This window comes from Gopherus evgoodei, chromosome 4, assembly GCF_007399415.2.
Source record: "Gopherus evgoodei ecotype Sinaloan lineage chromosome 4, rGopEvg1_v1.p, whole genome shotgun sequence".
NCBI classification, from domain to species: domain Eukaryota; kingdom Metazoa; phylum Chordata; order Testudines; family Testudinidae; genus Gopherus; species Gopherus evgoodei.
Window position 1 is genome coordinate 73,364,967 of NC_044325.1, and position 22,118 is coordinate 73,387,084.

A 22,118-nucleotide genomic window follows, 5' to 3' on the forward strand; every position below is an offset into this window, starting at 1 on the left:
CAAATGAACGAAGAGAAGCTAGGGAAGTGGAGGACAGCTAAGCCGCGCTCCACTGTTCCAACGACCGACATGGGCAGTAAGAAGGAACTGAGGAGCGGTCGGGTCGGCAGGGGTATATATCCAGCGCCATGGTGGCGCCACTCCAGGGGGGCGACCTGCCGACCCACCGGAGTTGCTAGGGTAAAAATCTTCCGATGAGCGTGCACACACAGCGCGCACACCTAACTGGAATGGATATGAACAATCACTCGAAGAAGAACTCCTGTATACATATTATCTTGTTCTCCAGGAAAACAGGCAGTTTGTTTCCTAGTTGTTCATCTGCTTCTACTGATCATTCCTTACCTAATATCCACAAGTGGTTGCTTTGGGACTGATTATGATGTATCTAATGGAGGGTTATAACATAAAATGAGCTGAGGAAAAGATAACAGGAGCAGATGAACAACTAAGAAACAAAAATTTTGTTTTCATGCCAATATTCCTAGCAGGGAAACATGAAGTGGGGAAAGAAAGACAGACAATATATGATATAAGCAGATCTGTTTCTAAATAAAATACATTTCAGAGTTTTCCATGTGCCACCAATTACTATTCAGAAGTCACATAACGGATGAACTCAACAGTGCACCGGGGAGGGCCGGATTTCCAGATGGACACAGCAGGCATGTCTAGAGGCACTGGCACTTGTTGCCAAATATGTGATTTTCTAGCCCAATTGGGCTATTTTAGCTGGAAGTTGCCAGGGTTTTTTAGCCGCTGCAAGTTGCGGTATTTTGGGCTATTTTGCTGCCTTGCTGCTGCTGGCCACACTGCTCAGTTCTCGAGAGGGAGGGAGCCTCCTGATCAGTCCAGCTCCCTGCTGAGATGCCCCACACACCACTTGTCTCACATTGTGCCCCCTCCCCTTAGGTAACATTTGTAGCATGCACAGAATTCTTGTCCAAGGGAGGCAGAATTCTTTTCCCCCTGAAAGAAAATGTGCTGCAGTTCCACCTTTCGCCCACCAGAGGCCCCTGTGGCACCAGAACAGCCTGAGCTGGCTGAGGCTAACTGGTCTGGAGGGTGGTGACAAACAGCTAACAGGTGGGTGGTGTGTGCATTTTTTCCTCAAGTGAAAAGTCACAAAAGCCTTCTTCAAGCCAGGTTAGGAAACAGAGTGGGCCACAAAGGGCTGCTGGGCCACATGGGAATGCGGCGAGGGGGGTGGGGTGGTCCAGGCAGGATCATATGGAGAGGTGTGAGGGGGGCTCCAGGCACGGCCACACAGGGGGAAGGGGGGGGGGCTCATAAGGTGTAAATCTGGCCCTGCATCAGGGTTCACTGATGAACTGAGAACCATGAGGTGCATTTCACTACTTTTCTGCCAATATGGTAGTAAATGATTTCAAGTTAGAATGAATCAAGATGTACTTCACTTCAAAAGTAGATTTAACTTTTATTCAAATTGAGTGAGTAGCCTTGGTTGATGTGAAACACACTCCATGCTGATGAAGTGCATTTCTTCATTATCTCCTCAACAACACAGGGTTCATAGGCACATTGAAATTGCAAAATTGAAACAGTAGTCTGGAAATCCATCTTTGACAAGCAGTCAATGCTAGATATTTCAGAAAAAATGCAAAGAAACCATAATGCATCAAATTCTGCAGTACTAGATACCATAAAAGGAAATTTCTACTGGACCCCAGTGGGTAGTTCACAGTCTAGAGCATAAAAATGTATAATCTTTGTAATTGTTCATGTTTTTATTTGTAAAAATATCTAATCTTTATGAACAGCTTTGTGAGCTATACACTTCTGGAGTTTCCTGTGAAGGTGAGTTGCATAGTTTAATTAAACATTGGATTGAAAATATGTCCTTTTATCCATTTTAAATCTGTTGCATTTCAAAATATTCCCAGTAGTGAAGACCAATCAATGACAACCTTAGCTAGTAACCTTTGTTTCATTTCAATACTCCAAAAAGTCATCTGGAAACATCTAGATTCCCTTACCATTCTGAGACGAACTGCTTTCAGGAAGAATGGCTACTCTGTGGTTGGCTACATTTGTAGTGGTTTATTGAGTTCACATTCTGAAACCAGTCTACAAATCTGCCGATGAAAGCATATTGAATTTACTAATTTTTGAAGGAAAGATTAATTTCACTTTAAAAAAAACTCCAACCAAGTCCCTTAACCCTTGACTCCAAACTCTCAAATACCAAAGGGTGAAAATAGCTCAGCAAAGTTGAGCCAAAACTTTCCCTACCTTTGTTCCTAAGAACAGTCACTGATGGCAAGTGGTCCTGGGGCTAAGATATTCAGCTCTGAACAGGTGTTCTCTTGTGTAACAGGGTATTATATAACTGTACATATTTCCTTAAACTTTCAATATTAGATTTTATTTTATTTTTTGGAAATAATTTTCATTTTCTGAAATAATTAAAAAAAAAGTTAAACTACAACATAAGGAATGTGACAACCTTTGTCTCATATATAAGCCTATTTTTAAACAGTCTTCCAATAATGAGGACACATTAGTGAGGCCTATATTCAGTTTGATCAATGTGTACTGTACACTGAAACCAGATTTAACTTTTAAGGAGTGTCATCACCATTGTAAATGCTGTCCAGAATTGCAGCTCCCATGATTTTGGACTGCAAGAGCAGCTACTGAATTGCTCTCCCTCTCTCTGGAAGAAACTTACTGGAAAGGGATCAGAGAGTGCTGGAGAGTAGCAAGAGCCATGGTTCTGTTAACTAGCCATCTGTGCAGGAGAGAATTAGGTAGCACATTTAATGAACTAGTCTCTCTGCCCCATGTTACCAAAGACACTGTGCTTCCCTGAGGCAGAATGCCTATTGATCCCCCTCCCCTGGATTGTGCAGTTTTCACCATACCAACTACAGGACTATGCCTAAATGCCAAAATTTAACTCTTATCTGGGAACAAGAAAAAACTCCATGCATTACACCTCCGTTTAAATAGCTGCTAATGCCTCATAAGAAACTCTGTCCTGTTCCTTTACCTTGAACTCTCATCTCAGGGCTCAGATCTGCGAATCAGCCTACCATTTTATCACCTCTGCAACAATGCCTTTAAATTTCACTGCCTGGAATCTACCTCTGCTGAAATCTTCATCCATTCCTTCATCTCCTCTTGTCTCCATTACTGCAACTCTCTTCACTATAGCCTCCTAAATTTCCAAGTCTCCAGAATTGAGCATGCACAGAATGCTATTGCCCACCTTCTTTCACACAGTGCAACCATATCACTCCTACTCTCAAATATCGCCATCTTTTTCTGAAATGGAATGTGAAAAACATTTTACAAATATTAATACTACTACTAATATCTGTATTGCTTTTGACCTGAACACTTCACCAAAATTCTGGATCTTGCAGGTTTATATGTTAGGAGGAAAAACTGATGAAGGAGTCAGGTATTGTCTTGATGCAATCCTCTTTATTTACAAATAATGTACACAATAGTACTGTTTTCTTAGACAGAATAGGAATCAAGCAGCAGGAGATAGTTTTGTTCACAAATCAAAGCCTCTTTCCAGCCAGCACTCTATCGAAAAGCTCCTGCTTTTAATTTTTTTTCAGGGTCACACTACAAGTGTTTCTCTGGCTTCATCTGGGGCTTTCCCACTGCCTTCTCTGTGTGCTTCTGTCCAGCAGGAGGAACATCCAGTGCTCTATATTAACTGCAAACTATTTCCCTGGGAATTGGCCTATTTTGTTATTGAAAAAAAGGGCTTGACTGTAAAATAGGCAATAGATGCATTTCATTATTACCTGCTTGGGAACTTAGTCATCCTGGTTATGGATCATGCCCCCTAAGATGGCTGAAAGTGACAAAAGACCCCAAACTCTGATCGATGAGTTGATATCTGTCCCTTCAGCCATATGCCTCCAGGCTCAGCAATGAGCACAGAAGGGACAGCTGAATGGCAACTTCTGCTCTTGGGAAGGAACGTGGGAGGTGGATCTACATCCAGTCCTCCAGAATCTGGCTTGAGGGGGAGGGTGGGTGTTGGAGTATACTAACGCCGCACTAATCCAGCAAGGGCTAATGTGCTGCTGTGAGCCCACTCAACAAGGACTGTTGCTCAAGAATTGGACCTTTTAAGCCACTTGTGATGCTGCAGCATGACCCAATAATTGAACTGCTTTGGTGCTCACGCCATTGCCTTTTGAGATAGATGGCTGCCATTCAATACATAAAGACGACTGTAATGTCTGGGACAGGCCTGCGGGGCCTAATGAGACTGTTCCATGGAACTCCTGCCTATGGGACATTTGGGGAACTGTCTCAGTCAATTCAGCGGATTTCTGCCCTTTACTGAAGTCTGCCCTATAATTTGTCTGGATCATAAAGAGTGCAGTTACAATGTTGGAAATTAGTCTCCTGAAAAGCATCAGTATTATCATACTTGTGCCCAGGCCTGCATGCAACTATGAAATCATAGTTCTGTACCTGGGAACTGGCCCCTCAGGATTCCTGAATCTAAACAGCCATTGCAGGAATGCATGGTCTGTCCTGACCACAAATTTCCTCCCATATAAACAGTGGTGAAAATGTCCTATAGATTTTACCACTGCTAGGAGTTCCTTTGGGGTGGTGAAATAATTTCTTTCAGAGAACTTAGATATTTGTTGTAATACCCTCCAATATAAAAGGGGTTTTAAAATATGGGTAGGCTAAGATAAAAGCAGTCTCAAGAGCCTTTTTCAACTCCAAAAATGCTACATCACACTCTGCTGACCTGTGAAATAGTTTCTCACCAAACCTATACAATTGTTTTGCATATTGGCAAACTCACAAATAAACCTTCTGTAATAGGAGCAGAACCCTACAAATCTCTGGTCATCTCTGAGTGTCTGGGAAGTTGGCCAGTTCTGCGTAGCCTCAGTTTTCTCTTTCTCAGTGGAAATTCCCACCTGACTGGGTGCTCAAGGTAAATTACCTCTTTTTGAAACAACTCAAATTTCTTTGGGTTCACTTTCAGATTGGCAGACTTAAGTTTATCACAGACCATTTGTAAATGTATCAGTTCCTGTTCAAATGTATTAGCATGCACCAAGATATCATTATCCCCATTTTACAGATGGGAAAACAGAGGCACAAAGGTGAAGTGGCTTGCCAAAGGTCACTCAATAGGCCAATGGCACAACCAGGTCTTCTAAGTCCCAGATCAGTGCTCTGTTCTCTAGGTTATACTGCCTAAGGAGTCTTTACAGGAAAGTTCCTATGAAAATGTTCAGTGTAATATAAAAAATATTTTAATTGCTATATCTAATTACTCTGAAGCGTGCATTCCCAGACACAATTTTGAAAATGATCAACTGTAATAATAATAAAAAATAATTAATAAACAAACAGTAAGATGGAATTGTAACAGTCTGATAAAATATTTGATGTATAGGAAACACTCTTAATAATAAAAATTCTAAAAAACAGGAAACTCTTTGAAATTCTCATGTCTGTCTCATACAAGAACTGCATTTCCTGGGTCTCATCTATATCATGAGGCCAGACTTCCTGCTGGAAGTGGTAGCAAAATGGCAACTTTCATTGAAAGGGCTACCAGACCCAAGAACAGTTATAGGGAGTAAAATATTGAAAGGTTTTACTAAACATGGCTCTGTAAATATGCATTTTCACTCCCCTTCTCCCTGTTCTCCTCATTTAAAGAATTAGATCTTATCATTGCAGTCTTCCTTTAAAGTGGCTGAATTTTACACAGCCATGATTTCAGTAATGATCTAGGCATCTACAAATAAAATGTATAACAACAGTTATATCCAAGAAAGAAGTGCTTCTAACTGGAGCATGCAGGTGTACTAACAATCTGGGGTAATGCTGAGTTTTCAAAAGATGCACTGCATATCTAGAGTTAAAGCATTTACCTCTGACAGCGTATCCATCTTTTACCGATGCTGGGAAGGGGGGTAGGTTGTCTTTTGCATAAACATCTTGAGCAAGAACTCGGCCCATTCCATCTAAAAGGGAAGAAAGAAAAAAAAGACCATGTTCCATGTCAGTGAACATACTCAAAGGGAATAGAAGGTGACAGCAGTGTGCTCCCATGGATGAAATTCATGTGTATGTGACACATCTTGTAATCAGGTCTGTCAAGCTTTTGATTTCTCTCCAAACTAATAGGGAAACAAATGGAGAGATGCAGCCTGGAAGCAGAGATGAAAGATATGGTTCAATCAACCTGCATTTCTGGTTAAGACAAGCTTGTTGGGATTGGATTTGGATGTACAATATCCAGAACCAGAGCAGAGCAGTCAGCTGAGATACAGACTATGGCCTGGTCTACACCATAAATTTAGGTTGACATAAGCTGCCTTGCATCAACCTAGTTGTGCGTATGTCTACACTTAAATTTGTCTGCCGCTAATTTAAGTGCCCCATTATAGTGATGCAGTAACACCGACCTTCCCAAGTGGCAGTGAGACATGAATGTTACTTATGTCGACTCCAAGAGTCCTCCAGCCACTGCCCCATGATGCCCAGCACTGACTGTTCTGCCCGGGGGGTCATGGAGACCAGAAGGCCCCCTGCCCCTTTAAAGCCCCAAACATTTTTGAAATGCCTTTTGCTGATTCTCCAGCTTGGTGAGCATACCTATCTGCTCCTCCCATTGGCCCTGACTTCCCTTCGTGGATCCTGATGCAATATAATTATCATAAATGTAAAGCAAGCACCACAGTATTGATAGGCGCATTGATAATGTTATTCACAGATGTACAGCAAACACCACACAATTCCTAGCAGACCCCAAATCAGCAGGGCCAGGTACAGTGCAGTATACCACAATGCATGACTGTGGCTCACTGTTAAAGTGATTTTTCAAAGTGTCCCTGAGCCATATAGCTCTGGATTCAGATCTTCTAAGAGTCCTCGTGTCTGGCTGTTCAAACTCAGAAGACAGCCGTTCCACCTCTGCGGTAACTTTTCCCCCTTTGATTCACAGATATTGTGCAGGACACAGCAGGCAGCTGTAACCACTGGGATATATTTTTCCACTGATATCCAGTTTTGTGAGTAACCAACACTAGTGTCCCTTCAATCTACCAAAAGTGAATTCAACTGTCATTCTGCACCTGCAGAGCCAGTACCTGAATCTTTCCTTAGTGCTGTTGAGGTAGCTAGAGTACAGCTTCATGAGCCAGAGGAGCAAGGAGTAGCCTGGATCCCCCAGGTCACTACTGGCATTTCAACATTGCCAGTGATACTCTGCTGGTTGGGAAAGTCCCTGCCTGTAGCTTTCTGAACAGTCCTATGTTCTTAAAGATGTGAGTGTCATGCACCTTCCCTGACCAGTAAACAATGATGTCGATGAAGCATCTCTGGTGCGCCAATAGCGCTTGCATAACCAGAGGAAATTAGTTCTTTCTGTTGATGTACACTGTGGCCATGTGCCAGGGCTGGTGTCATCTACCACTCCACTTCAGTTCAGGAACCTCATTGCTGCAGATCCAACCATTATGTCCTGCACATTGCTGAGAGTCACAGTCCTGCGTAGCAGGAGACAATTAATGGCTCTGCACACTTGCATAACAATGGCCCCAGCAGTGGATTTTCCAACTCCAAAGCATTTCCGACTAGTAGCACTTTGGCATTGCAAGTTTCAGTCAGTGCAACTGTTACTCGATTCTCCACTGTCATTGCAGCTCTCATTTTGGTGTTCCTGCACTGGTGAGCTAGGGTAAGCTCAGCTCACAGATCTATGAACGTGGCTTTGGGCATCCAAAAGTTCTGTAACCACTGCTTTTCATCCCAAGCCTCCATTACGATGCAATCCCACCAGTCAGTGCTTGTTTCTTGAGACCAGAAGTGGCACTCCACCATCTGCAGCAGCTCTGTGAACATCACCAACAAACTTGAATTGGTTCTTGCTATGTCCCACAACAATCTGTCCTCGAAGAAATCATCATGTTCCTCCCAATTTGAGTCTTTGTATCCTATACTTGAAATGTTTATCACATTAAGGGTACGTCTACACTACGGGATTATTCCAATTTTACATAAACCGGTTTTATAAAACAGATTGTATAAAGTCGAGTGCACGCGGCAACACTAAGCACATTAATTCGGCGGTGTGTGTCCATGATCCGAGGCTAGCGTCGATTTCCGGAGCGTTGCACTGTGGGTAGCTATTCCATAGCTATCCCATAGTTCCCGTAGTCTCCCCTGCCCCTTAGAATTCTGGGTTGAGAGCCCAGTGGCTGATGGGGCAAAAATCATTGTCGCGGGTGGTTCTGGGTAAATGTCGCCAGTCATTCCTTTCTCTGGGAAAGCAACAGCAGACAATCATTTTGCGCCCTTTTCCCTGGATTGCCCTGGGAGACGCCATAGCACGGCAACCATGGAGCCCGTTCAGCTTTTTTTTTATAGTCACCGTATGTGTACTGGATGCTGCGGACAGAGGCGATACTCCAGCGCTACACAGCAGCATTCATTTGCTTTTGCATGATAGCAGAGACGGTTACCAGTCGTTCTGTACCGTCTGCTGCCAGTGTAAATTGGCAATGAGATGACAGTTATCTGTCTTTCTGTACTGTCCGCTGCTATCATGGGTGCCCCTGGCTGAGATCAGCTGGGGGCGCAAAAGCAAAACTGGGAATGACTCCCCAAGTCAATCCCTCCTTTATGGTTTCTAAAAATAGAGTCAGTCCTGCCTAGAATATAGGGCAAGTGTACTAGAGAACCAGTGTATCAGAGAGCACAGCTGCTCCATGTCAGATCCCGCAGAAATGATGAGCTACATGCCATTCATGGGGGGGTGCCCCTGCAACAACCCCACCCATTGCTTCCCTTCTCCCCAAACTTTCCTGGGCTACCGTGGCAGTGTCCCACCCCCATTTGTGTCATGAAGTTATAAAGAATGCAGGAATAAGAAACAGTGATTTGTTAGTGAGATAAAATGAGGAGGAGGCAGCTATGACAGTCCAGGCAGGACATTAAGCGGTGCGGAGGAGAGGAGCCCAGCATCCCGCTGCTATGATAGTCCAGGCAGTACAGAATCTTTTCTTTACACAGGAAAGGGAGGGGGCTGATGGAGCTCAGCTCCTAGTTGCTATGATGAGGACAGTTACCAGCCGTTCTGTACCATCTACTGGGAATGACCAGGAATCATTCCTATTTTTACCCAGGTGCTCCCGGCCGCCCTCACCTGAGGCAAGCCAGGAGCACTCACGGGCTGATGGTGACGACGGATATCAGTCATATTGTACCATCTGCCACCAGGGAGGGGAAAGGAGTGGATACTGCTCTTCACTGCTGCAGCATCGTGTCTACCAGCAGCATTCAGTAGACATAGGGTGACATTGAAAGAAGTCAAGAAACGCTTTCCTTCCCTTTTCTTTCACGTAGGGGGGGGAGTAAATTGACGATCTATTCCCTGAACCACGCTGGATGTGTTTGAACCTACAGGCATTGGGAGCTCAGCCAAGAATGCAAATACTTTTCGCAGACTGCTGGGGACTGTGGGATAGCTGGAGTCCTCAGTACCCCCTCCCTCCCTCCACGAGCGTCCATTTGAGTCTCTGGCTTCCCATTACACTTATCACACAGCACTGTGCAGCCTGTAGATTTTTTTTTCAAACGCTTTGGCATTTCGTCTTCTGTAATGGAGCTGATAGAACAGATTTGTTTCCCCATACAGCGATCAGATCCAGTATCTCCCATACGCTCTATGCTGGAGCTCTTTTTGGATTTGGGACTGCATCGCCACCCATGCTGATCAAAGCTCCACGCTGGGCAAACAGGAAATGAAAATCAAAAGTTCGCGGGGCTTTTCCTATTTACCTGGCTACTGCATCCGAGTTCAGATTGCTGTCCAGAGCGGTCACAGTGGTGCACTATGGGATACCGCCCGGAGGCCAATACCGTCGATTTGCGGCCACACTAACCGTAATCCGATATGGTAATACCAATTTTAGCGCTACTCCTCTTGTTGGGGAGGATTACAGAAACCGATTTAAAGAGCCCTTTATAGCGATATAAAGGGCCTCGTAGTGTGGACAGGTACAGCGTTAAATCGGTTTAATGCTGCTAAAATCGGTTTAAACGTGTAGTGTAGACCAGGCCTAATGTAGAGCTGTGCAGATTCCATGCTTCTGTCAGCGATGGCAGACAGTGATGATGGCTACTGAGGTTCGTGGGATTTTTTTTTTTAGAAGGCATGAAAATTGTGGGATATAGATGACATTATGTGATGGAGACATTTGCATGCTGGGAATTTGACTCCTTGCTCCTAGTCACCCCAGCGTGGCTAATTTCTGTCCCACCATGCCTTGCTAGAACTTCCCAAAAGATAGCGCACTGGATGATGGCAGGCTGCAAACTGGGATACTTACCTATGGTGCACCATGCTGTGCATCAACACAAGCATTCCCTGGTGAGTATGCACAGTGCTGACACAAGGAGCCATGTATGCAGGTGCACAAACGATACACACTAACTGTGGCGGCTTTATGCCAGTATAATTTACATCGGCCAAAGTTAGACATGGCCGATGAAACTAAAACAAATGTTTGCATACATTGAGACTTCTTAAAGAAACATTTACAATCTTTTTTTTGTATTTGTAAAGGAAAACCCTTTAACCTTTTTTTTTTTAAATAGTATTTTTTAAAGAGAATTCTGCATTGGAGAAAGGTGCTGGATTGAGCCCTGAATACATTCCTGAACATATTTTTATGAATTGGTGTAAAAATCATGCTATAAAGTAGCTTTACGTCTAATAATATTTGTCTTATTAGAGGTAGATGGAATTGTTTTGCTCAATAAGAAAATATGGTTGGTTGAATGTCCATATGCTATGGTCATGGGCATTATAAGAAACTTTAGCTGGATGGATGGAGGGATTTTTCAGGTACTCCTGAATTGCTAATTGAATTTTGTTACAAGGACATAGTTAAAATTGCTTAGGTGCCAGTCTTGTGTGTGTGAGACAGAGAACGTTGGTGTCAGGATTTTTTATGTAATCTTAGCTTGCGATTGGGTTTGCTTGCTGGCACATCTCTTCAATTGCACTTCGCAACCATAACCAAACTATTGTTTTTGAATGTATTAGGTGAAGTTACTGATATGTACTCTCAAATTTGGAAAATATATCTAAAGACAAAAATGACATTAAAACAGAGTTAAAAGAATACGCATCAGTAATTTAGGAGTAGAAAATGATTACAGGAATGTTCTGATTATCCAAAAATCAAACATTAAAAACCCAGGAAATTCAGAGTTAGGCTTGCACTTAAAAGAAATCCAAACACATTAAGATATGGAAATGCATAGTTAAGGCACCCAAAACAAACTTAACTCTGGTCCTAGTGAGACCATGGAATAATTGTACAGTGATGATTAATGCATTTTAGTGTTTGTGATTCCAGTTTAGATTAAACTAATTTTTAAAGATGAATTGGGGTTGTTTTCAAATTTTTCCCTCCCTTTGTTGGCAGTAGAGGTGATAGTATTGTTTCATTCTTTCTTTGTGATATCCCATCTGTTGTATCCAGTCTTATACTTAGATTGTAAACTCTTCAGGGCAGGGAATACCTCTGCTCCAGTTAGCCATGTGAAGAGGGCAGAAGACCCTGCCACCTCTCTTGAGCAGGGAATCCTTTGAGGGAAGGTGGCCCAGAAGGAGGAATGAGTGAGGAGAACCCAAGTGCTCTCCATTTGGTGCCTTGTAAACAAGGATGAGGGGAACCACAGACACTGCCATACTTCTTAGCAGCCAGGGGAACAGAATCCCCAGTTTCTACCACCTTAAATGGGGGGGGGCACAACCTGGAGGGGAGGCATTGCCATAATGCAGAGGGATGGGGCCAGTGTACAGGAAGTCCCCCATGTGGGATATGCTTAAGACCCTGAATATCCTTAATTCAGCCTGAAGTGTCCCCCAGCCTAAACTATTTAGCCCCCAACCCTGGCTCATGTTCTATGTCTGCTTTTGCAAAGGCAGCAGAGGAGAAAGAAGCTCCAGCTTCTGAAAAGCTTATTCTTCTGCTGCTGGAGGCAATGTGGACAATTGGGGAGGCTGCTTAGAGCTACTCCACAGTCAGGTTACTCTAAAAAAGAGTGGGAGAGGGAGAGACAGGAAGGAGGTTCAATGTATGTGAGCATGAGGGAGAGGGCTGTGTATGGGGTGAGGAGTTACCAAGGGGGTTGGGGTTTGGGTGCCAGCAATCTGAATTGGGGAGAGGAAGATTCATCTAAGGATGGAGGCTGTGTGTGTGCATGTGTGTTAAATTGCAGAGGGTGCTGTCCTATATGTGAGGGGGAATCTTAGCATGTGTGTGATTTTGTTGGGAAAAACTTTGGCAATGTGGGTAGTTGCAGATGTGGGAATTTAGTGGGGGGACCAAGTGAGAGCCTCAGACAAGACTGTGTGTATATACGTGTATTTCTTTTTAAGGAAGACAGGAGTATGTGTCTGATTTGGGGTTAGGAGGAGAAAGAGAGAGAGAGAGAGAGACTGAGTGTGAGATTTTTGAAAGGGAAATGGGAAAATGCAGGTGAGTTTAGTTTTGCACAGCAGCAGGCCAAGCTTTTCAAACCTGTAAGTTAACTAGACCTTGATATGTGTGAATACTGGTGAACTGGACTTCAGTTAAATGGAGTTATAATGTAAATTACAATTTATATATCCTGGAGCGTATATTTATGGTGCATTTTAGAACAACTGCTTTTATAGTAAGAATTAGCATGTAAATGCTGACATATTCTTCACGATAGCAGCTAGAAAGGCACCTTTGATATCCATTAATAGTCTCTACATTGTCTTATGTGGAAATAACTTCTTTTTATTAGAAAGCTTACTGCAAAGCTTGAGTAATTGTAGTGAAGGGGAGAATACGACACACACAACATTTTTACTATAGCTGAGAAATGAGCTTTCAGAGAAATAGTGAATGCCCGCTCTCTTCATACAGGCACAAATCCAATGCAAAAGTAATGCTTCTAATTTTAGTAGGTAAGTTGTCTTCATTTTATTTCTTGTCTACATGAAAAAATCACACCGATTAGAGAGAGATGGTGGACAGTATGTTCCTGGCATCCTGCCATGTGCTATTTGGAGTGAACAAATGGACAGCCAGCAGCTAGAAAGCATTTAATTAAGGAAAGAGAAAGAAATAGTCATGTTTGGTGAAGCTTCGGGCATTTAATTAAAAAAAGTAAAGACACTCTCAAATATATTTTTTACTCTCTTTTATTTGCTCTTTCATCTTGAAAGCCTAAAAATCTTTTTCACCCTACTGTTTATGACTAATTTTAATTTTTAAAAACAAAAGTTCTGAAATGTCTTCCGCATCTTCAGACTCCCCTTCCTTGTGATAATAGCTTTTTGGTGCTAACAGAAAAGACCTGTACATTTTGTTTCTTTGAAAATATCACTGTAATAGGAGTCTTAGTTTTGTGTCTTTGTGAAACTTGCATAGCTGTTAAGACTTTTGATGCCCCAGGGCAGTGGTAATGGGACAAAGTTGTGAGCCAGGCCCCCTAATGGATATCATGCACTACCCCATCCCATGTTATAAATGCTTTCCCTCCCCAACAGTTCAGTGTTTTTCTGCAGTTATGCAGAAGGCAAAGCTAAAATAAGCTAATTAGAATTATTAAAAGATTAGACAAGTATGCCCGACTAATAAATAAATTAGGTGTAAACAGAGAAACACTAAACGTATATAATTCCCAAACTGTGAAGGTAGGTGGGTTGGGATAGTGAACATTGTATAGCAAGGATCATCTTCAAAGAAGCAAAATTACAGTTAATATCCCCATCTCTAAGGAAACTATCTGTCAGGATTCCAACTCCTGTGGAATGAAAAGTTTGAGGGAAGTCCCCAAAGAAAAAATAGTGAAAGCTGCAATGAACAGCAACAGCACGGCCATTGCCAACACTGAGCAGACCAAAATGGTAATGCTTGCAAAAGGAAGCAGAGATGTTGGGGGAAAAAAATTTCACGCGAAAACAGGCCAACTTAAAATAAGGGACAATCTGAAATAAGACTTCATTGAGGTGGTAATGTTTGGCCTTCTTTACCTTGAAAACAACTTCTGGATAAAAGGGAGTCTGAAATAGGTTTTCCAGTCAATAATGCTTAGTGTGGAGAGAAAAGGACCATGTCACTGTTTTATAGATGTCTGCTATGGGACATCTCCGGAATAAGTAGCAGAGATAGTATTTCTTTCCACTGACTGAGCCTTAATGTGGCTTTCCAGCTTCTAGTCAGCCAGATTATCATAAAAATAAATCCACTTGAACATCCATTTAGACAATCCTCTTGGTAATAGCATAGCTCAGAGATCTAGTTTCAACAGAAACAAAGAGTTGGATGGATTTTCAAAGCATTTCAGTCTACTCCAAAGAGAACGCCCTAAGAACTTTTTGTGGAGAAGGGTCCACAGTGAGATGTGGACATGGGATGAAAGTTTGTCTTATTTATATGGAACCACGATGTTGTGCTGGGGAGAGAATCTGGTTGAATCCACAGCATGGCCTTATTCTCATAAAGCTTGGTATAGGGTGGATCAGTCACTGTGGCCTGAAGCTCTCACATATTAAGTTGAAGTCATTGACAACAGGAAAATAAACCTCCATGTATGAAATTTCAGATCCCAAGAACTAAGTGGTTCAAAATGAGATTTTTTTCAGCTTTGTCAGAATGAAATCTATATCCCCCACCACAGGGGGTATTTTAATATTATTGTTTTTTGAAGTCACTACATGGACCTAACCGACAAGGGACTGCATAGAGCAGGGGTAGCAACCTGAACCTGAGAAGGAGCCAGAATTTATCAATGTACATTGCCAAAGAGCCACAGTAATATGTCAGCAGCCCCCCATCAACTCCCCCCCCACCCATCAGCAACCCTGCTGATCAGCACCTCCCCCACTCTCCCCGTACCTCCCGATCAGCTGTTTCGTGGCATGCAGGAGGCTCAGAGGGGGAGGGGGAGAAATGAGGGCAAAGCAGATTCGGGAGGGGGCAGGAAGGGATGGAGTTGGGGCAGGACCTGTGGCAGAGCCAGGGGTTGAGCACCCCCTGGCACATTGGAAAGTTGGCGCCTGTAGCTCCAGAGCCAGAATCGGTGCCTATACAAGAAACCGAATATTAACTTCGGAAGAGCTGCATGTGACTCCGGAGCCATAGGTTAGCCATCCCTGGCATACAGAGTGGTTCATCTTCACTTAGAATAGCTGAGAAATTTAGTCTTTATGTAAATTCAGGTGGTTGAAGAAAATAGTCAAGCAGTTTTGGAGGGGGTCAAGTGAAGGGGTCACTTTGGGCTTGACTGAACCAATCTGCAACCCTTTTCTATTTTAGATCTATCTGGGATTTCAAGATGAAAGAATACAAGACACTGACTCAGACAGAAGTTACAGTGCTCCTGTATTGGGTGGAGCAAATGGCCCTGGTTCTGAGGTTGAAGCCATATTCTCAACTTGGGTGGACTGGCTTTGCCCATCCACTACCGAGTTGTGAACCAAATCTATCTGGGTCAGTCTGAGGATATTAGGATCATCAAACCTTTGTTTCTCCTTAGCATTGATAGGACCTTTGCTACCTGGCTTTCTGAAAACCTGATCTTATGTCCCCATTGAACACTGCTCAGGAACCATGTATCCAAGGTACTAGAGGCCACTGGGGTAAAAGGCTGCCAACTGGCCTCTGACACGAAGAACCATGCAAAATATTGGTAGCGGCAGGCTATCCTATATGCTAAGGATCTACATTCCCTCTAAGCTGCGAGGCTGTGCAGCAGGCTATCAAGGTGCCTCTCCCCTGACTCCAGCCCTGGAGCTGCTGCGGAGAGGCGCCTCTCTGCCAACCCTAGCCCCAGAGTTGCCGCGGCTGGGGAGAGGCGCCTCTCCACCCATCCCCAGAGCTGCCCTGGTGGGCAGAGGTGCTCTCCCCCAGCCCTGGGCTGCTGCAGCAAGAGATGGCTGTGGGGAGTCTTCTTTCCCTGCTGTAGCCCCAGGGTAATCTGTACCTCAAACCCCTCACCCCAAGCCCACACCATAGCCCGCACCCCCCAGCTGGAGCCCTCACTCCCCCCCGTACCCTAACCCTAACCCTGAGCCTCCTCCTGCACCCTGAACCCCTCATCCACAGCATCACCCCAGCGGCCGCGCTCCCAGCACCCCAACCCTCTGTCCCAGCCCTCAGCCCCCTCCCACACTCTGAACCCCTTGGCCCCACCCCCGCCACACATCACCTCCATATTGGTGCACATAACAAAATTCATTCCACATATGGATGTAAAAAATTAGAGGGAACCTTTGTTTTCTAGTTGCTGAAAGAGGGCTTAGGATCATTTGGGTTTTGATGCTGAGGCCAAGTGACCTGTGCAGGAAGGTACTGAGTAATCTTGAAATCACTCGTCAATCTGAAAGCCATCTTTTGAAGTAGAGCTTTATCCTTCCCTCCGTCGAAGGAGAGGTCCACGGCGTGAGGTCTGAGAGAATGTAGCATGAACTTTTTTTCCCTTTCCTTTCTGTAAAAAGGCATTTACTTGCTCCCCAAACAAGCTCTCTCTACTGTAAAACAGATTCTTGATCTCTAGTTAGACCTCTTGGTTGCATTTGTATGCCTGCAACCAGGCTGACCTGTGGCAATGCAACCCTAAGGCAGCAGTCCTTGTCACTATATCTGCACATCACCTGATGCTGCACTATGTCTACCCCATTGTGGATTATCTTTTTGAAGCTTTCTGCATTTTTCTTGGGGAAGAAAATTGACCAGATTGGAGGTTTTCTTCCATTTCTTCCTGACATTTGGTCATGAAGACTCAGTAGTCCACAATGCAAACGGCTGCAGCCATGGACTAGTTAGGCCTTTCCAGAATTAATCCTAATGTGGCAGCTCAGGATTCTGGGAGACAGTACATGAGTATTGCCACATCATAGAGGAGCCAATGTTTTGATTTCAAACTATCCTCATTTCAGCTTTTCAGGGCTTGCACTACACATGGCTGAGTCAGCTCAAGCAGGAACCACTCAGTAATACATCACTTGAACAGTTTTACTTCAGCTTCAACTCAGACATCATGATATTCCATAAATTCAGTTATAGATGTCCAGCAGCTTTCTAGGCCATGTTCTTTTTTTGGTCTCCATCTTGGATGAATGCCTCATAGCTGAAATCTGTGTACCATGATCATTACTGAGCAAAGGGAAACAATTTAGAGAAGAATAAAGTTAGAATAAAGAATAAAGTTTCAAAAAATGCTTGAAAAGATCAATTGGGGAACACGATGGAGAGATATGTGGATTTCAAGCTGGTCTTCAGAATAATGGCAAGAGCCTGACTGATGCCAAATGTCTGTATGTAGCAACACACTTAGCACCATTACTGTGTATACTGAGATATATTTAGGAATGCAAATCAATTAGATTTGTTTTCTCCTCTTTTGTTTTGATGTTTGTACGAGTGTATGCATTTTATTTATAAAATCAACAATATTCCTTGAACTTTAAAAATTCCACTTGTCCTACAGGCTAGGTGAATTCCAAGAGCTCAGTAATATTACATTTTTAAAAAGACACTCCCTTTCTGTGGAACAAGTCAGAATTCAAAGCTTCAGGACTACAGTTGAACACTCTTCCTGAGGAACAGGTATATCGCCTAAATAAATGAAGACTTAAATATGAATTAATTTAAACAGAAAGCATTCTTATGAATTAATCTAATTCTAGCAAATGTACAGGAAAATTATATGTATGTTTGATTGTGTAGTATTTTTATGGAAATCATTAATCACTTGTGACATAGAGGTCACACCAAAAGATCAAAGTCTACAATCTTATTGCATATCTTGGGGAAATAATATTGCCAGTGAGACTAATATCAACTCCTGCTATGTATAGAAGAACTCCAGTACAATAGTGAGAATCCTCAAATGATGTACTGTATACGATAAGAAAACATTGATAAAGAAGCATCCAGATAAAGGAAATCAAGTACCAGTATTAACATTAATCCTAGGCAATGTATATCAATGTGAAAACTGAAAGGTAATTAAAATCTTGAAAAGGCTTTATTCTAAAATGATTTGTTAGGTTCTTGCTAACATTTTCAAGCAGGCCACCATTATTCTATTATGCCATAAAGCATCTAGGGCCAGTTCTAGGGACAGCCAAGGACGGCAGGCAGCTGTAGGTTTTGGAGTTTTTTTGCTCCACTCTGATTGCCAGCTTTGCTAATTGGCTGGCCTTTCCCCCTTCTGCCTTAGTCAGCAAAATGGCTAGGGCTGCTTCTGAATGTGGTCACATTGGTTACAAGGCAATAACTCAAAAGAGCTTATGGTGCCAAAATGTGTTCCTGATTTGTTAAAATGAATGTACATTCCCAAAGTACAAGGAAGATAGCAGACTTCCCATTCTACAGTACACCAGTAAGGAAGTGGTGTGAGCAGCAGCTCCATAACATAAACCTAAGAAATACACTATTTACCAAGCTAGTCATTTTTTAACAGAAAAATCAGGCGGGTGAAGCAGAAAGGAGTAAGGCTGATGAGAGGACCTCAAACCACATTGCAGAGGCCTACAATCTTTGAGGAAAGGGTCTGGAGCCCTAATCTGCACTCAAAAACAGTTGAGGTATTCTCCAAGGTGTCAGTAGGAACTTGGGAGTCTGCACTAGTGAAAAAGCAGCACGTCTGAAGTGTTTATGCTTAGAGAAAGATAGACAACTGAGTCCTGTTCATTTCAAATATCAAATAGATGATAGGAATGAGAATTCATATGTGGGTGTACAATCATGTAAACACGTGGAATAAGATCACTGATGTATAGATAAGTAAACAGGATAGAAAGTTTCCATCTAGTGAGAAAGTCCATGAAGAATTCCAACAGCAGTCACTATCTGGTAGGTGAATGTGCTAACAAAAAAGCAATGAATTCCAATGCTTTACCAGGCTGGTACCTTTGAAGGAAAAAGGATAGTTTTTATACACAGCTGATCTACTTTATTGTAAGTAGACAACCATTATAATTAGGGCTATTGATTAATTGCAGTTAACTTACGCGATTCACTAAAAATAATTAATTTTGATTAAAAAATTAATTGCGACTTCAATCACAGTTTTAATTGCACTGTTAAACAATAGAATTCCAATTAACATTTATTAAATATTTTGGATATTTTCCTACATTTTCATATATTTTGTATTCTGTGTTGTAATTGAAATCAAAGTGTATTTTTTAATTACAAATATTTGCACTGTAAAAATGATAAACAAAAGATATAGTATTTTTCAATTCACCTCAGACAAATACTGTAGTGCAATCTCTTTCTCGTGAAAGTGCAACTTACAAATGTAGATTTTTTTTTGTTACATAACTGCACTCAAAAACAAAACAACGTAAAACTTCAGAGCCTACAAGTCCACTCAGATCTATTTCTTGTTCAGCCAATCCCTAAGATAAGTTTGTTTACATTTGCAGGAGATAATGCTGCCCTCTTCTTGTTTACAATGTCACCAGAAAGTGCGAACAGGCATTTGCATGGCACTTTTGTAGCCAGCATTGCAAAGTATTTACGTGCCAGATATGCTAAACAAGGGGTTGGCAATCTTTCAGAAGTGGTGTGCCGAGTCTTCATTTATTCACTCTGATTTAAGGTTTCATGTGAGTAATACATTTTAACATTTTTAGAAGGTCTCTTCCTATAAGTCTATAATATATAACTAAACTATTGTTGTACGTAAAGTAAATAAGGTTTTAAAATGTTTAAGAAGCTTCATTTAAAATTAAATTAAAATGCAGAGCCCCCTGGACCGGTGGTCAGGACCTGGGCACTGTGAGTGCCATTGAAAATCAGTTCGCATGCTGCCTTCGGCACGTGTACCATAGGTTACCTACCCCTGTGCTAAACATTTGTATGCCCCTTCATGCTTTGGCCACCATTCTATAAGACATGCTTCCATGCTGATGACGCTTGTTAATAATACATTAATTAAATTTGTAACTGAACTCTTTGGGAGAGAATTGTATGTCTCCTGCTCTGTTTTACCCGTATTCTGCCACAGGGCCGCCCAGAGGATTCAGGGGGCCTGGGGTCTTTGGCGGCGGGGAGCTCCCGCTTCGGCAGTAACTCGGCAGTGAGGGGTCCTTCCGCTCTGGGACCCGCCGCCGAAGTGCCCAGAAGACCCGTGGCGGGGGCCCCCTGCCGCCAAATTACCGCTGAAGACCTGGCAATTCGGCGACGGGTCCCGCTTCGGCAGTACTTTGGCGGTGGGGGGGTCCTTCCACCCTGGGACGGAAGGACTCCCCGCCGCCGAAGACCCGGAGCAGAAGAAACTCCGGGGGCCTGGGCCCCGCAAGAGTTTTCCAGGGCCCCTGCAGGACCCAGGGCCTGGGGCAAATTGCCCCACTTGCCTCCCCCTCTGGGTGGCTCTGTTCTGCCATATATTTCATGTTATAGCAGTCTCAGATGATGACCCAGCACATGTTCATTTTAAGAATACTTTGACTGCAGATTTGATAAAATGCAAAGGAGGTATCAATGTGAGATTTCTAAAGATAGCTACGGCACTCGATCCAAGGTTTAAGAAGCTGAAGTGCCGTCCAAAATCTGAGAGGGATGAGGTGTGGAGCATGCTTTCAGAAGTCTTAAAAGAGCAACACTCCAATGCAGAAATTACAGAACCCGAACCACCAAAAAAGAAAATCAACCTTCTGCTGGTGGCATCTGACTCAGATGATGATAATGAACATGCATCAGTCCGCACTGCTTTGGATTGTTATCAAGGAGAACCTGTCATCAGCATGGACGCCTGTCCCCTGAAATGGAGGTTGAAGCATGAAGGAACATATGAATCTTTAGTGCATCTGGCACGTAAATATCTTGTAATGCCAGTTACAACAGTTCCATGAGAATGCCTGTTCTCACTTTCAGGTGACATTGTAAATAAGAAGTAGGACTGAGTGGAGTTGCAGGCTCTAAAATTTTATATTGTTTTATTTTTGAATGCAGGCTTTTTTGAACATAATTCTACATTTGTAAGCTCAACTTTCATGATAAAGAGATTGCACTACAGTACTTGTATTAGGTGAATTGAAAAATACTATTTCTTTTGGGTTTTTTTCAGTGCAAATACTTGTAATCAAAAGTAAATATAAAGTGAGCACTGTACACTCTGTATTCTGTGTTGTAATTGAAATCAATATATTTGAAAATGTGGAAAGCATCCAAAAACATTTGAATAAATTGTATTCTATTATTGTTTAACAGCGCAATTAATCGCGATTAATTTTTTTAATCGCTTGTCAGTCCTAATTATAATACCTTAAGAAAGGAGAGGATGTAGTTTCTTAAAACAAGACAGTTGTGATTACTGAAAAGTCTTTAGATTTATTCAGTTAATGCTCCAATGATACAAAACATGAATGATTTACTATCACATGAAAATGTGGGAAAGTTTATCTATGAATTATTATGAGCTAATACATGTTTCAAAAGGCAGGTTGAGCAAAACATGATAATGAAATCTAGGTATTACTATCTCAGAGTAGGCCAGGATGACACCTTGCAATACAAAGGTGTGCAACACCAAGAAATCAGCTATGCACAGTCAGACCTTAAGGATGAAAGACTTCACTAATCTATGACTCCGTTCCTGATTTGTTTGGTGGACAAGAATATGTGACTATGTACTCACCCTGGCAGAAGCCTGGTGTCTTGAAATTTTGGTAACAATGAGAGGCTTTCAATGAATGCCATGTATTTGAGACCAAGTGAAGACTATGTTGATATAACTCAGTTTGAGACTGTCTTTCACTGATTAAGTCACAGTTTTGGACAAACTACACCCTTCAATATGTGCTTACATTTCTTGGCTCAACACCTACAAGTCTCAGATGGAAATGTTTTCTGTGATCTGTCCATGAACAACATGCACTGGTTAATACTTCATTCAAACCTAACTTATTGGTTCATTGGTATTGTGCTACAAGGGGTAGCTGTGTCCGGACCACATACTTGAAGCATCTCAATCCATTTAAGGTATTTATCTTATATGAAGGATGACATCTCCCTAAGCCAGCATTTCTCAAACATTTCTAAGCTGATTGGTCCTTCTAGAAAATAAAACCAATCAAA

General features: G+C 42.5%; 1 protein-coding gene across 1 annotated transcript in view; it reads right to left on the bottom strand.

Annotated features, from left to right (window-relative positions):
• The window catches only part of GPHN (gephyrin), a 562,913-nt gene that overhangs the window by 82,120 nt on the left and 458,675 nt on the right, over positions 1 to 22,118 (bottom strand). Inside the window, 1 exon segment of the mRNA XM_030559799.1 lies at positions 5,901 to 5,993. Coding sequence (XP_030415659.1) covers positions 5,901 to 5,993 — 93 coding nt within the window.